The sequence below is a fragment of the Malus sylvestris genome, chromosome 14 (genome assembly GCF_916048215.2).
Source record: "Malus sylvestris chromosome 14, drMalSylv7.2, whole genome shotgun sequence".
Taxonomy (NCBI): domain Eukaryota; kingdom Viridiplantae; phylum Streptophyta; class Magnoliopsida; order Rosales; family Rosaceae; genus Malus; species Malus sylvestris.
Window position 1 is genome coordinate 3,502,635 of NC_062273.1, and position 15,579 is coordinate 3,518,213.

The following is a 15,579-nucleotide window of genomic DNA, read 5'->3' on the forward strand; positions in this document are numbered from 1 at the left end:
TGTTAACTGTAACTCGTTCGTATTATCTCACTTGGATGAAATAAATCTTTAATTTTTAGGTAAACTAAGGCATAGCCAAACGAAATTAAGAAATAATCATCAAGCAAAACAGACTTAACACAAGTAAAGGCTCCTCCAAAATGTGAAAACTATTACTAATTAGGATCAGTCTTACTCAAGCGAAGTACGATGGCCTTGTTTCTTTTCTAATTAATTCTCTATAAACGTAACGCATCTCAATTTGAGATCAATCTCACAAACTTGGATTTTCTTTGTGAATGCTTTTTTATTTTATTTTTTTTATTCTCCTTTCTTTGGGGAGGGGAAATTCAAACTGAAAACCTTGGGAGTAAGCGAGAATGTTCCCAACCGGCTGAGCTATAAGCCCATTGCTTTTACCCAACAAGTCTTGCTTCTGTTTTTGCTAAAGAGAATTCCAAACTGTTTCTTCACGGGGACATTATAAATTTATAACCTTCCCAGAAAAACAAATGGAAAGAAAACCCAGATAACACAATTACTTTTACATGCACTAAGTATCGATGTCAATCTCTTTCGATCTCAACCACAACGTCCACCAGGGTCCTAATCATGTCCAACTTGGAGATATACAAATATGGACACACTTATCGTTGTCTAGGAATCTTATCATGTTTCTAATATCATATCAAATGTTAAACTACTATATATAAAATATAATTCCCTTGTCACTTGTATAACATAAGGTTTCATAAAGTTATTTAGGCCATGGCCAAATAGGTTTCTCCACAATTGCTTCACTGGCTCCTTAATTACCATAACAATAGGTGGAACCAAGATGCCTACTAAAAATCTGATAATTATATGGGAGGAAGGGATTAGACTCTTGCTAGTCCAAGTTCAAAGTATACATGCTCTTAATCAATAAGTATACATGCTCTGAGTTATCATGTGTTTTTTACATCGTCATAGTGATAAATGTATTGATTATACATATAGGATTCATTTGGTGTCTAGGAGTGGGTTGCATTAGATAACTCATAGGATTCGAGGCATGTTGAAGTAAGAAAGAAGAATATCTTATTTTGTGAGGATAAGAAATGATAAGTTATATAGTGTTGATATTCTACTATTTTGCGAGGATTTGAATGGATAATTTCTTTCATTACTAATCTATTTTCTTCCTTCAACTTGAACATTTTTCAGTTTTTCTTTCAACTTGCCTTGAATGTTGAAGCTAGTGATTATCCAAATCATCACAAGCACCAAAATTAATGATTAGACAATTGAAATTGAAAGAAAAACTGTCATTTTATATATAGTTTATATACTGTATTTATAATATAAAGACTTGAAATAAAACGTATATGGGTTAGACCAATTGATAAAAGTTGTTCTTACTTTTTTTTTCTTTTCGACAAACGATATTATCTACACTAAGAGGAGGGATGTGAGCTTAGCCTCACAATGAGTTAGCAACCTAAGACCTCTCACTTACAAGTAAAAAGGAATACCACTATACCGTAGTACTAAGTAGCGTCCTCACTCTCTTGAACTCAAGTTCGAATTCCCCTCCACGTAGATTAGAATAGTTTAAATATTCTTGATAAATATAGAACGTAAAACTCAAAACAGGATGATGTGGCATGATTATTTCATTGACTTGGCAGCAATATGATACAACAAGAGTGATTTGGATCCTTTGAAGCTAATTATAGCTGTTGGATTAAAATCCAATGTGCTTTACTCAGGAGGCTCAGCCTCCTAAGCTCAACATCCAAATCCCAACAAGAGGGAGATGACCAAGGGCAATAAAGCATGGATGAGCTGGGTTTGATGCAATATGTGGATAAAAGATCTAAAATGAAGGTAAAAAAGACCAGAGTATCAGTACGTAATAAATATGCCACACTATAAGTAACAGCATAAACATGTAATGATCCATCTAATAACATGTTACGAGTATAATAATAATGGATTAACAAACACTGAGCCCAGACTAATGAATTTTGGTGTTTCAATATAAAACCAATTGACAATATAGAGAGTAATTCAACTACTTATAAGCCTGTCTAAGGTTCATTCTCTCATCAACATGAGATTCGTCAAATGTCCCCTCACTTGTGGAGAATTTTCAAACCAAATACGTGGATAACACAAATGGAATGACGTAGACCAAGTGTGACTGTTGAATTTCACACGCAGAGAACATGCTTTGGTATCATAAAAGCAATCTTCACAAAATCCATGCCTGAAATTGACAAATCCCATGAAATCTTTTTCACACCAACGAGAGAGAGAGCTTTCTTTTATTAACTCAACAAATGCAATTCTCTAGTAAATAATCTAGAATCTCCCAGACTTATATACGCAACAGTAAACATAATTAATTGGAATTAAACAAGCTTAATTAAAAAACTACACTCACTAATCAATAGCTACATGAGTCAGCAGCTATTAAACTAAACAAAATATGGCTTTTGTGAGAGCTGATCTTGAAAAGGATTGAGGTTGGGGGCTGACTACAGCTTCGTATGCAAATCTGACTTGAGCAGAGTTTGTGTATTTGTTTGTTTGATTGGTTGAGTGCCCTTGTCTCTGGGCCCTCTTCCTCCTTTTATAGGCAAATTAGCCTAACTACTTGTAGCTTGGCTCCTGCCCGAAAGCAATTGAGGGGTAGTGACTCATCAGTAATTTACGTACTCTGCCATCCAGAAAGTGTTTTTGGGCTGAGAGTAGGCTGATTTCCATCAAGTGTCACTTCTTTCAAGCCACTAGCCTTTGCATTAAATGTGGAATCATCATTTTGCCTTGGGCTGGGCGAATGGGTTTGATGCTGGGCCTTCGGGCAGAGTCATGCCTTCTTGGTTCTTGTTGGGCTTCTGTTCCTTCGGCCCAAAGTTCAAATATTAACCCAAACACAACCAAAGCTGAACCATAACCTTATTCAACCACTTATCTCTTCATTGTAAACCTAATTTGATGTCTCATGCCTTGAATCCTTTATTTTCACTTTAATTTCTCTTGCTCTCTTAGCCTGCATAAATCATTGCAACAAGATGGAGGCATTATTTTATAACATGCAACCTACTACATTAATCAATCCCAGAAACTCAAAGGTTTGTTTATCGCACACACATTTTGTAGGAAATGTAGTGAACACAAATGATCATGGAAACCTAATCAGTCCAGTGTCTACAATTGTCCATGAAAATGATGATAAACCCTAAAAGAACTAGATTAGTTACGCTCTAAAATTATGGGTTTGGTTGTGCTTGATTTTGATACTAAAATTCGAAATAAAATCAACCCAAACTGTAACTGTAAATTGTTTGACCAGTTTAGCCAGCTTTTCGATGATAAAACTGAGATTTAGCTTCCTCCAATTTTTAACTCAATAACAAAAAATATATAATATGTATATAGAGAAAATTAATCAGGAACAGTTTAAGGACTTCGGGTTCTTTATTGCTGGACGAACGGTTTGAAATTAAAGATGCTACCATTGGTTCATCTGACTTTTCTCATTCTTATACGAGTGGAAATGACACAACATATTCATTTACATGTTATAAAATAGTTGTGATTGTCAGGTGAAGTGTTTATTTTTTCATGAAAAAAGTGTGGGAAAAGAAATGAAATTGTATTAACATTTTGGAAAGGGGATTTTTATTACCATTTCTCAAAAATGTCAGGAAAATAGAATGTACTCCAGCATCAACCCCAACTATTCTATTCAAATTTCTGGAAAATGGTTTATACGTTTTCATCCAGAGAGAAAATTGAAGAGCAAATTATAAGTCATCAGAAAACCACTTCAGCGTCAAGAACAAAATAAAAATTCTTTGAATTTAAGGAGACTCGAGAAGCAAATAGTTAGCTCAACGAAGCGTGAACTTTTCAAATCAAAACTACCACTATTACGAAAGCACCATCGGATAAATTCTTGAAGTGAAAGTGGAAGCTAATACAAGCAAGCTTTGTACTACTACGACGCAGCATCACAAGTGCCCTGTGTGCGCAACTCAACAGCGTATTTACACTACAAGCACATATATAGCATCTATGAGAGAACAAATACCAACAAATTTACTTCAAAGAAGAACCTTGTTTGAAACCAAACAGATAAACACTAGCATCGAACTTCCCTCCCCAGGAAAAACCTTGTATACGTAGATCGACCTTCCCTTCCCTAAGAAGAACCTTGTATACTTCCTGATAACACTGACTACAAATTTATAATCATATCATCACAATACAACAGCTTCAGTCACAAAACTAACTTTACAACCAGCCATTCAGGCACAGAGTAAACTAGACATCCTAACATAGAAGCCTACTAATGTTTCGATATCATTCACGAGTAACAGGCAAGGATGTCTTTAGAAGAAGGAGATGAGTTTTCCAAAACTAATGCTTGGTGCAAATGTGTATCGTAAAGGCACAATCAACCAAGCTTCATTCGATACTTCATAGTCTGAACTCTAAAGTTTGAATTACAATGGAAAGGCTTTCAAAACTCATGCTGAGGGTTAGTTATATGCCATGTGGGGAAAAATAACTCTTAGTTGTCAAGCCTATTTACCAATCTCAGTTCAAATCATACTTTCCATCCAAATTCAGTCTGGTTCGAACCAAAGTGTGCATCAGTTGTAGGTGACTTAGGGGTCTAAGAAAGGCTTCAATGGCTTAAAAGACTTTTTAACCTTGCACATAACGCGTGTATTGGCAAAATTGGATAGAATTCGGATGGATTGAGAACAATAACAGGTTTCACCACATGGGCAACATCGACATATGACTTACACCAGGAGGATGGTTTTTTACAGGAAATGATTTCTGCACTCTATTTTGACCTCGTACACGAGTGTAGAGGTAAAAAGGGGTGTGGAAATCAATCCCCTTTGTAATCGGCCTATTCTACGCTTAATTTTAAGGGAATTTTAACGAAAAGCTCGTGATACTGTTCACTTTAACAAAAAACCACATTTTAAAACTAAAATGTTAATCCTACTACTATTCATTTTACGCTTTATTTTGTCCTTATTGTTAAAGGTCAAAGTTTTTAAATTCTTTTCATTAGTTTTTCTTAATATTAATCTAAAAGCAAAGTGGCAAGGTCCTACACAGAAATATGCAAAATAGTACAAACGAATCGATGCTATGATTCAGAAAGCAATTGTATTCCATGGCCCAAAATCATAAATAAGGACTAGTTTATAACGTTCACCAATTTTTGGGTTAAAAACGAAAGAAAAATAAAATATGAAAAAAAGTATCTGTATTATTATACTGATTACTCACAGTCTCATAACTCAACTTCGCACGGACTTGACTGACCCGTCAAAGTCCCGGTCCCATTATTTCGGGCAAACCCGGTGAATTCGACCCGATTGCAGTAGACCCGCAACAACCGCGATCTCGATTGAAACACCCCAGACTTAAACCGAACCCACGCCGCCACCCACACTCCGAACCTCACCGACCCGCGATCCTTCCCGTCGGCGATTCCCCTCGCCACGTCGTCGCGGACGTATTCCCCCACCATCGCGAGCTTGAAATTGACGCGCGTCTGGTTCCTCTTGGCTGAGACGAAGGGAGGCACAGCCGCCGTGGTGAGCGGAACTCCGCCGTACACGGGCGAGGCGGTAAGGCGGTCGTAGAAGATGGTGAGCTTGTGGTTGGGGTTGGTGGCGAGGAGGGTGAAGTCCCACGTGGCGGTTAGCTCGGAGCTAGTCGCGTTGAGCGGAGAGACGCTGGCCGATTCGACCCGGAACTCGGGGAGTTGGGGGCGGAGGACGAGCCAGGAGATGAAGAAGATGATGGACATGACGGCGAACACAGCGACGGCGGCGATGATGATGCGGCAGAGGACGGTGGGTTTGCGCCTGAAGGGCCCATTGGGCTGAGGGTTGTAGTAGGGAGGGGGTGGGCCCGTGGGATGGTAATTACTGCGGTTGGGGTGCGGCGGTGGGGCCGCATAAGGGTAGGGAGCTGCGGCAGGGTAGCCGGCGGCAAATTGGGCGGGCGGAACTGGATAGCCGGTGACAGTCTTGTGTTGTCCTTGGGACGAAGAAGCAGCCATTTCAAATCAGAGAGCTTTGGTTTAGATTAATGGTTAATAATAACAAATATTTTTGACAGATGGTTGGAAGCTGTCATAAATTAATACTTCATTGGGGATGGGAAAAGATTAAATAAAAAATCAGTAGCACTTAAACCAAAAGCTGGCATCTCCGGCACGACGGTGGCTTTGGGTTGAAAGCAACGTATTGAGGAATCTTAGAGCGCCTTCAACACGGCGGCGACACTTATCTTGTCGTCATGTGTCGTCCCCACACGGTCTCTCTCGATTTGTTTAGGTAACTCTCACGGCTGACCTTGGGCTGATTCAGGCTTGCTATTTGCCCCATCGGTGATGGATTCTATATAAAGCCCAAATTCACGTAAACAAGATTATGTCTACATTATGTGGTCACGCTTATAAAAGCCCCAAAAAAATTAGTTTGGGTTCCGTTAGCTTTTTATTAAGTGTCGTTTTTTTTAAACAAACGATATCATTTATGCGTTTTATTAATATAATATTAATTAAGGGAACTAAAAACAAACGTAATAGGCTGCTACTCTAGGCTCGCTTCGCTTCTTCAAGCTCCGTCCTTGAAAACTAAAGCGCCAACGCGCCTTACATTTATTATTTTGTATAAGCCCAACTAAAATAGTTTGGGATATGTCAGAAATTTTTTTTTTTAAACAAATGATATTATCTACACTAAAAATATAATAGAGTGATTTAAGCCTCATAATGGACTAGTTTATTAAGCGTTGTTTGATCAACATTTCATTTACAATTTTTAATTTTTAATTTCATTTATTTTGAAAATTCAAAACTCCAAGTAATTACCAAACAAAGTTTTTTTTTTTTTTTTTTTTTTAAGTAAAATGTAAAGACAAAATTATCCTCGCTCTATAATTCTGCTTTGCTAGGTAAAAACAATATGTCTTTGCGATTTAGTATTATGGTCTATTAATATTTCTCTTCACTTGTAAGTGAGAAGTCTTATATTTGATTCTCATCAAAAGTAAATTTGAACCACATTATTGCTAGCCTATTGTGAGGCTAAGCTCACCCTCATCCCCTTAGTGTAGATAATATCATTTGCTAAAAAAAAACAACATGCCTTTAACAAAGCCTTCTAATCAAGCATGGGCCTCATAATCTCAAGATATGATGTACATTGTCATTATCTCTAGTCAATAATAAATTATGTTTTTTTTTTTCCAAGAGGGCGTGTTGACCCTAAAAACTACCAAGCCTATATGGCACGCAGACCGAGTAATTAATAAGCTAACTACGTCATTTGGTTGTGTGCGGAGCGTGCCAACTCGTCGCCCGAGCTCGGCCAGGGAGTAGAATGCGTTGATGTTGTGTTGGGTGTGCTGCTGACTTCTTGATCTTGCGAATGCGGCCAAGGAAGGAAAAGGTCTCGGCATTTGAGTTCTAGAGCCTGAAAAAAAAGGCTGCTAGTTCTATGAAGTTCACAAATCGTCAGCATCGGGTTCAGTCTCGATAATTATATTCGTGAAAGTATAAGTACACTGAACTGGTATCAGACTATACAGACACAAATACTCGAAAAAGATAAATGTCTTGATGGTAAACGTGGTTCGGCCATCGAAATGCCGAACTTTAAAATGTACTTGTGAATATCCAATCATAAAGTAAAACTCAGCGATCAATGTGCCGAGCCTAATAACCTGTAACACCTCACTTCGCCGAGAAGGCTAATGAGATGACATCCACCAACAAAGACTTGAAAACCCTTATTGGCCGAGACTTGAATAAATAACTAGTCGGCCTTAAAGCAGTGTTGTCTATCCAAACTGAAGATGCTCCTCGGTCGACTGATTCTACAGCTCCAGTGCTGTCTATCCAAATTGAAGATGTCGCCGGTTGCCTTCACAGTGTTGTCTATCCAAACTGAAGATGTGCTAGTGTCACATCCCGACCTGGGGTCCACCACATCCCGAGCTTAACTCAGCCGTAGCACTATATTATCCGTTTTGGGCCCCGACCACGCCCTCACGATTTTGTTTCTGGGAACTCACACAAGAACTTCTCAATAAGTCACCCATCTTGGGATTGCTCTTGCTGCGATCTCGCTTAACTTTGGAGTTTTGATGGGATCCGATGCATCAGATCCCACATCGCCTAGGGAAGTGGATCCTCTATGCCTTATATGTACATGTTCACCTCCTTTAGAGACCCGACGTCCTCGTCAGCACACTTCTGGCTAAGGATTGGCTTTGATACCAAATTGTCATATCCCGACCGGGGTCCACCACATCCTGAGTTCGACTCCACCGTAGCACGATATTGTCTACTTTGGGCCCCGACCACGCCCTCACAGTTTTGTTTCTGGGAACTCACATGAGAACTTCCCAGTGGGTCACCCATCTTGGAATTGATATCACTGCAATCTCACTTAACTTCGGAGTTCCTAATGAATCCGAAGCCAGTGACTCCCAAAAGGCCTCGTGCTATATGGAGGTGGGCATGTACATATAAGGCACATCACCCCCTCTCCGTTGATCGATATGAGATGTTACAATTGGAGGGGAGAAAAGGGAAGAGGAAAAATTCTCAGGGCAGTGCAATTTTTTTGAAATGCTAATAACACCTTTCTTTTTCAAAAATGACTTATGTGCCACAAGTACACTATCACAATGGCATCTCGTGCTAATGAAATAAAAATATATGTAAGTTTTTGTCTACATATCTTCATTTTATTTACATGAATGACACACGACGGTGTACTCGTGCTATGTAAGTTATTTTATAATACACATTTTTATGAGTTGTGTGGAACTATAACCTAGCACTACTCATCAACATAATACATGCATTTTTATGTCTACTTTTATATTTCTTAGTTCTCAATACCAAGATGCCCCATTATTTTTCTTTCATTGTTTGTGGAAGGGAACTAGGGATATCTTCCAATATTTAACAAAATTAAAGTATCTACAACAATCAGATATCAGAGGCTTCTAAATTCAGAAAAAACACCACTTCATCTAATATACAACCAATTAATAGATAATCTCCCACAAATGGAGACATGGGAAGAAGATCATTATCAATGAGATCATGAAATAAAAAAACAAAAATCCGACCCATTTTCTCGCCTATCATGACATGACTATATATTTCAAGCAGCAGTTGAGTTACCAACCGTCGGTAATGTCGCATTTCTTTGAGCTCCCACCAGGCATGCTTCCACTACTTGCACCCACCGGAATATTTACCTTCAAATCCGTACATTTCACCCTGAGTATCCCGGCCCTATAGTTTATACTATACCACCACCCATGTTGCATTGTGTACGTGAGCGACATCCTTAAATTGAAGCTCACACCCCCTCCTTCCTTCTGCTCCTTCTCCATGTCCTCCACTGACGAGCTCCCTGCCGTGGAGTTGGACATCTCCATCTTCAACTGCATGGTGCCTTTGGACTTGGAGTCCAACCGCATGTCCTGCATGAACGACCCTCCCGACGACAAAAAGTTATCTTTGTGGTACAAGGCAGTTTCCCATTTGTCCACGTGCATCCTCAGACCAAAGCTAGGGTTTTCCACGAACATCGTGGCCTCCCATTTGCCCGAGACTACTTTGGTTGTCGGGACCATGTTGAAATTGGAAACGCCGAAAGACTCGACTTTGAAGGTGACATTTTCGGGACGGACGACTGCGAACATGATGATGCTAGCCAGAAGGGTCCCAGTGAGTAAGAGGAATAGTATGATGCAGAAGCAGCGGGCGAAGCTGCTCGCGGCTTCATCGTGTTGAGAATAGGTGGTGGCGTAATACGCATTCGGGTCCGCCTGATAAGGGTTGTAACCGGCGTTTGGAGGGTAGCCATGGTAGGGCAGGGGTGGGGGATACCCATTTTGAGGCTGAGCATAGTTCATAGTAGATTGAGGGTACCCGGGCTGGGGGTGGCCGGCAGTGGAGAGGCGAGGCTGATCGGTCTCTGAGGATTGAGTTGGAGGTTGATCTGCTGTGTGGGCTTGACTACTTTGGGTTGTAGAAGCCATATATGAATTTCTATTATATTTATGTATTTCTATTTCTCTGCCCTCAAGAATCTCCCCGAAGAGAGAGAGAGAGGGTTTTGGGGGGTGGGAGATAGAACAATGTGGTATTGGAGGGAGAATAATTATTGAAGGAAATAACAGTGTTAAAATAGGTTCGTGGAGTGTGAAAAGCGCGGAAAGAGCGTGGGACAAGGTAATTAATTAGAAGTTCTATGTTAAGTAAATAATTTATGAGTGTCAATGCATTGATATAGCTAGCAGAATTGGAAAATGGCAATGGTGTTGACAGCTGAGTACATAGATAATCCAATTTCCAAATATATAGTCAAGCTTTCATTCATGAAATACGTGGACAAAGAAAATCTTGGGTGAGGCTGTCATGTGCGGCTGTGCGGTAGCTCACTCACATAGAGGTGACCTCCACTTGGTCACATTTTTTGTAAGTCAGTTACTACAAAGGACAATCTCAATCAAGAATTTCTCATTCGACAATGCTATATATGTCATAGCCTCAGACAGTGATCAACGTACTGCAAGCATAATTTGTTTATGCGCCAAATTTTGAGAGAAAACAATGATATTTATAAAAAAGAATTACAACCGAAGGGGAGAAAACTTAGCTCATGCGTGAAGTGATTTGATGAGCCATACTACAGACCAAGACCTGGAATGTGGCTGCCAAAGCAATTTACCCTTACCATGCTCTAAGAAATTTGAATGAGCCAGAGTCCTGATAGAACGCCCCCACGCCACGCCCCCTATGAGCACAAGAGAAATCAATTAATTTTGTGTGTGTTTACAATTCTTAAGTAAAGCATCTAAAAGAAAGTTTGGTGTTTCCTCAAACCAAAGCCTCTCCATGTTCATGGACAACCCAAACTGAGTCAACCGGTGTGACACACCATTTGCATACCGTTGTGTGTAAAGAAACTCAGAAATATGCTCAAGCAAGAACTTTGTTGTACTCAATTATCATGTCGCACACGACTGGACGTGGTTCTTGCTGTGAATGGTTGCCATCACATGCAAACTGCAACTTTGAAAAACCGAAGGATAAAGCCATGCCATTTGAACACTACTACTAAAGATGAAGATGCCAAATCATGACATATATTTTGTTTTGGTTAACCAATTATAGTTTGCCATGTTTAATAAGTTTGTTTAGTCAATTAGAAAGAATATTGTAAATAGCTAAGGCTATATATATGACTATTGATGTAATTATCCATTCATTCAATCATCATAAAATATTGTGTTCTTAGTATTCTATATGGTTTCATCGCCAACCACCTCACAACCTCTCTCGATCCTCTTCTCTTCCGCTTTGCTTATCTAATTTCTCTATCATTTTCTTGATTTCTTCGTCGATCTTGTTGCGTCCTCTGAGTCAGTGCCCAATTTGAATCCCAATTCCTCTTCAAATCCTAATTCTTCTCAATCTTACACATGTCTCACGATCCAAAACATTGGCAGCATGGTGCATATCAAGCTTAAGAGATTCAATTATTTGCCATTGCGAGCTCTCTTTGCCCTAATTCTTCAGGGCTATCGGCTTCTTGGTATTGTTGATGGCACATAATCTTGTCCGGCGCATTTTCTGCCTGATCGAACTATCAATCTGGCGTTCGAATCTTGGTATGAGAAAGATCAAAATCTTCTCATTTGGTTTAATTCCACACTCTTTGAAGAGGTAATTCCATTTAATGTTGGAGTTTCATTTTCTCGTGATCTCTGGCTCAAACTCGAACAACGATTTGAGGGCGTTTCTGATGCACACATTCATCAGCTTCGATCGCGACTTCAGAGCATTCAAAAAGGTTCACAATCAATGTCTGATTACCTACAAGAACTTAAAGAGATTTATGACTCTCTCATTGTCGCTGGAGCTTTAATCTCTGATCGTGATCTGATTGTTGCCACTCTTGCTGGTCTTCCTGATGATTTTGAGTCTTTCACATATTTAATCATGCTCTGATTATCTTCCACTTCTTTGGATGAATTGCATGGGTTACTAGTCACCAAGGAGCTTTATATGAATCGTCGAAAGAAAGTTGTCTTATCCAACAATGTTGAACCGTTTCATGCTCTATCTGTACAAGGTCAACCACCTCTTCTTCCCACACTGCCTCAGGCGTATGCAATACAAAATCAACCACTTCAGAACTCTTTTCGTTACAATTCGAATCGAGGACGAAACAGTCGCTACAATAATAATCGTGGAACTAGAGGCAACTCTCAAGGAAATCAGTATACTAGTGGTTTCACTCTTAACAACAACAACAATTTCAACTCTCGTGGTTCATCTTCTAGTCTTCGAGCACTGTGTCAAATTTGTGGCAATCCCAATCATGAAGCTATCAACTGTTTTGATCACATGAATCCAGAGATTTCAGGTCGAATTCCCCCTACTAAACTTCAAGCAATGTGTGCACGCTATACTGCAAAGCCCTCTCCTTCTTGGCTGATCGACTCTGGTGCTACCTCATACATCACCAATGACATCTCAACCATCAATTCTCCTACTCCCTACAATGGTGAAGAAAAAGTATACATCGGGGATGGTAAAGGTTTATCAATTAATCATGTTGGTTCCTTTATATTACGTACACCTACTGCTTCTTTTAAACTGAACAATGTTCTTCATATTCCTCACATGAAGCACAATTTGTTATCTGCCTAGCTCAAAAATTACAGAGAACTATTTTATATGATCTTGAAAGTTTGTAACTATAAATACAACGACATCACCACGTAAATTACAAACAACGATCCTTTAAAACCAAACATCATTCCCTCGCCTATATTACAGCAGCAACTAGCTCAAACTTCAATATTATTGACATGTAAAATAAGATCAATTACATCATTTAGGCAACGGAATGGAGCATTTGTGGCCCCCATTTATCTTTCCCTCAGTACCTTTTGAACCCAAAAGCTCAACCTTCAAACCTGAACAGTTCGGATTTAAAGCCACTTGGGTTCCCATTCCCAATAGCTCCTTCATACCATATGAAGCATCTATATGCATTTTCAAACTAAAACTAAGGTAACCCTTCTTTTTATCCTCACTCAAGTGCTTCATCACTCGATCTTCCACATACGGCTGTTCGCCCTCACAACCCGTGGAATCAAACTTGCACTAGAAGAAAAAAGCTCATCTACCACGGTTGATGCCCGTGGTAGATTGCAATCCACCACGGACAATGTGCCCGTTAGTAATCTGGATGTGATAAAAAGTCACAGTTTCAACCACGAGCTATGGCCGTTGTCTAAAATGATGCAACCACGGATTGTGCCCATGATAGATTGAAATCTAACACTACGTGCACTATAGCCGTTGTGGATTCCAAATTGACCACAAACAATGCCCGTTATAAAACAATTCCCAAAAAAAAAAAAAAATTATTCAATAAAAATTATATATATATATATATAATATTTATATACAAATTGCATATTTACTACAATATAATGATTACATAAAAAACCACATATTCAAAATACAAATATTACAAGTTGTACACTAAAACTAACAACAAAACCAATGAGTTATACTAGGTGCCAAATAGGCCTCTAATAACAAAGACATTGTTAATTGAAGACTACACATTTCTTTGAACACCTCCGAACAAAAGACTTGAGAGTGAAATACTGCCTCTAATGCTTGAGCTTCAGAAATTGATGCCTCTCTCTATCTATCTGTATAGACATAAGCATATGGATGAAAATAGTGAATAGATAAACAAAACTTGAAGCTAAATTAACAAGTAAAAATTTAAATAGACGAATCTCTAATGGTCCACACATGATGCCAAAAAATTAATTAATAAAAACTTGAACATTTATACAAAACTAACCTCAACAAGATTACGTAGTGCAAAATTAGCATTGCATTACAGAGAATGGATCAAATGTAGCCAAGAACTTAAATTACAATCATCAAATTTCTAAGATATTCTTCCTATCCGCTCCACCTCTAAAGCTAGCATTTCTTCATTGTTCCGTTCCATCTCCCAATTGACCGAAGTCACTAGCTCATGATCAATTGCTTACACATTCAGGTTATCTAATGCACATAGACCAAACACAATATATAATTACTTGATTAAATTAAAAAAAAATGGAAGAATTGAAATTTATAAACATTAAAACAATAAAATAAAAAAGATGAAGCTTAATTACCCCAAGTGAAAAGCAACCCATTTGATGCAGCAGAGGCGGTGTGCTCCCGGTCGCAAGCAATGTCCAGCCACCGCCAATTAGTCCTCGCCGTGCACCCAAAAAGCTCCAGAGAACTGCTTCGGGATCCTCAACCACTGCTCCTTCCCATTTCGACTGGTCTGCTCGAACTTGCAATATCCCCACACGTAAATCGCCATCTTCATCGGAATGCTCACCGGCCGGTTGCGACCCAGAAGCTCATCAATGTCAATTTCCATAAATTCCCTTCACATACTGAACCACAAAGTTGCAAGTCAACAAATTTGACAAAAAATTTTAATCCAATTGAAGGAGAAAGTTGGGAGCTTCACAAAATGGGTTCTTTACCTCTAGTATATATCAGAGCAGCAGGGCAACTCTCTCTGACATTAACACAAAAGGCATTAAAGAACCTGAAGTAAAAATGGACGAGAGGCCGGCAACGGAGCTGATATCCATTCCGGCGACCCCACGCGGGGTGTCCACGCCGGAGATACAGACCCCATCTGGGCAGAGGTCGCCTCGTCCGCCGTCCAAGGAGGCGAAGTCGTCGACGGCCTGGACTCCGACATCGTTCATCTCGCCAAGGTTCCTCAGCCCCATCGGTACGCCGATGACGAGTGTGCTCGTCAATATGAAGGGATACTTGGAGGAGGTGGGCCATCTCACCAAGCTCAACCCTCAGGACGCGTGGCTTCCCATTACCGAGTCCCGCAACGGCAACGCTCATTACGCTGCGTTTCACAACCTCAATGCCGGCGTTGGCTTCCAGGCCTTGGTGCTTCCCGTTGCCTTCTCTTTTCTCGGCTGGTAATCTATTTGGTTACCTGAGAAATGGAATAGTGGTGAATTGGGATTTTGTCGGCAGCTAAACAGAGGAGAGAGAGAGAGAGAGTGGCGGAGATACATGAGGACTCAAAGTGGACGAGGAAGAAAACTGAAAAATGGTTGTCGTTGGTGAAATGTTAAGAGAGAGAGAGAGAGGAGAGTGATAAAGGTCGGTTTAATTTCTCACGATTTAAGGAGGGAGAGTTTTGCAGTTACTAGCTGATGGGATGAGATAAACCAATAAATGAAATTTGAACGTCCTTTATATTTTGAAAAGCCGGGGGTGTTGTGAAATTTTCAAATTTTAAAGATGATTGAAATTTTACAAAATTCTTGTCCCGCCTCCTCTAGATTTTTTAGTTAAGTGTGTGTGATTCCATCACATATTATGTCCGTGATAGATAACAAAAAGACGATGTGGATGTTAATAATATTATCCACAAGCATTGTCCATGATGGTTTTAGTATTTATAACGT

At 39.6% G+C, this 15,579-nt stretch overlaps 2 protein-coding genes across 3 annotated transcripts; both read right to left on the minus strand.

Annotated features, from left to right (window-relative positions):
* Positions 1-2,254: 2,254 nt before the first annotated feature.
* On the minus strand, positions 2,255-6,362 carry LOC126600507 (NDR1/HIN1-like protein 26). Of its 2 annotated transcripts, none has more exons than XM_050267080.1 (2): positions 5,284-6,362; positions 2,255-3,016 (listed from the first exon to the last, which is right to left on the minus strand). In XM_050267080.1, exon 1 carries the CDS (start codon positions 6,062-6,064, stop codon positions 5,288-5,290), a length of 777 nt encoding a protein of 258 aa, XP_050123037.1. In that variant the 5' UTR covers positions 6,065-6,362; the 3' UTR covers positions 2,255-3,016; positions 5,284-5,287. The 2 variants fall into 2 exon arrangements, with proteins under 2 accessions (XP_050123037.1, XP_050123038.1); XM_050267081.1 differs by lacking the exon at positions 2,255-3,016 and adding an exon at positions 3,803-4,021.
* Positions 6,363-9,204: 2,842 nt separating this feature from the next.
* LOC126600422 (uncharacterized) lies at positions 9,205-10,074 on the minus strand. Its single transcript, XM_050266996.1, has one exon. The coding sequence runs from the start codon at positions 10,072-10,074 to the stop codon at positions 9,205-9,207; it is 870 nt and encodes a 289-aa protein (XP_050122953.1).
* Positions 10,075-15,579: the final 5,505 nt, after the last annotated feature.

Excerpts from the sequence above, each read along its gene's own strand:
- LOC126600507 (XM_050267080.1), bottom strand. The coding sequence starts at position 6,064 with ATGGCTGCTTCTTCGTCCCAAGGACAACACAAGACTGTCACCGGCTAT.
- LOC126600422 (XM_050266996.1), bottom strand. The coding sequence starts at position 10,074 with ATGGCTTCTACAACCCAAAGTAGTCAAGCCCACACAGCAGATCAACCT.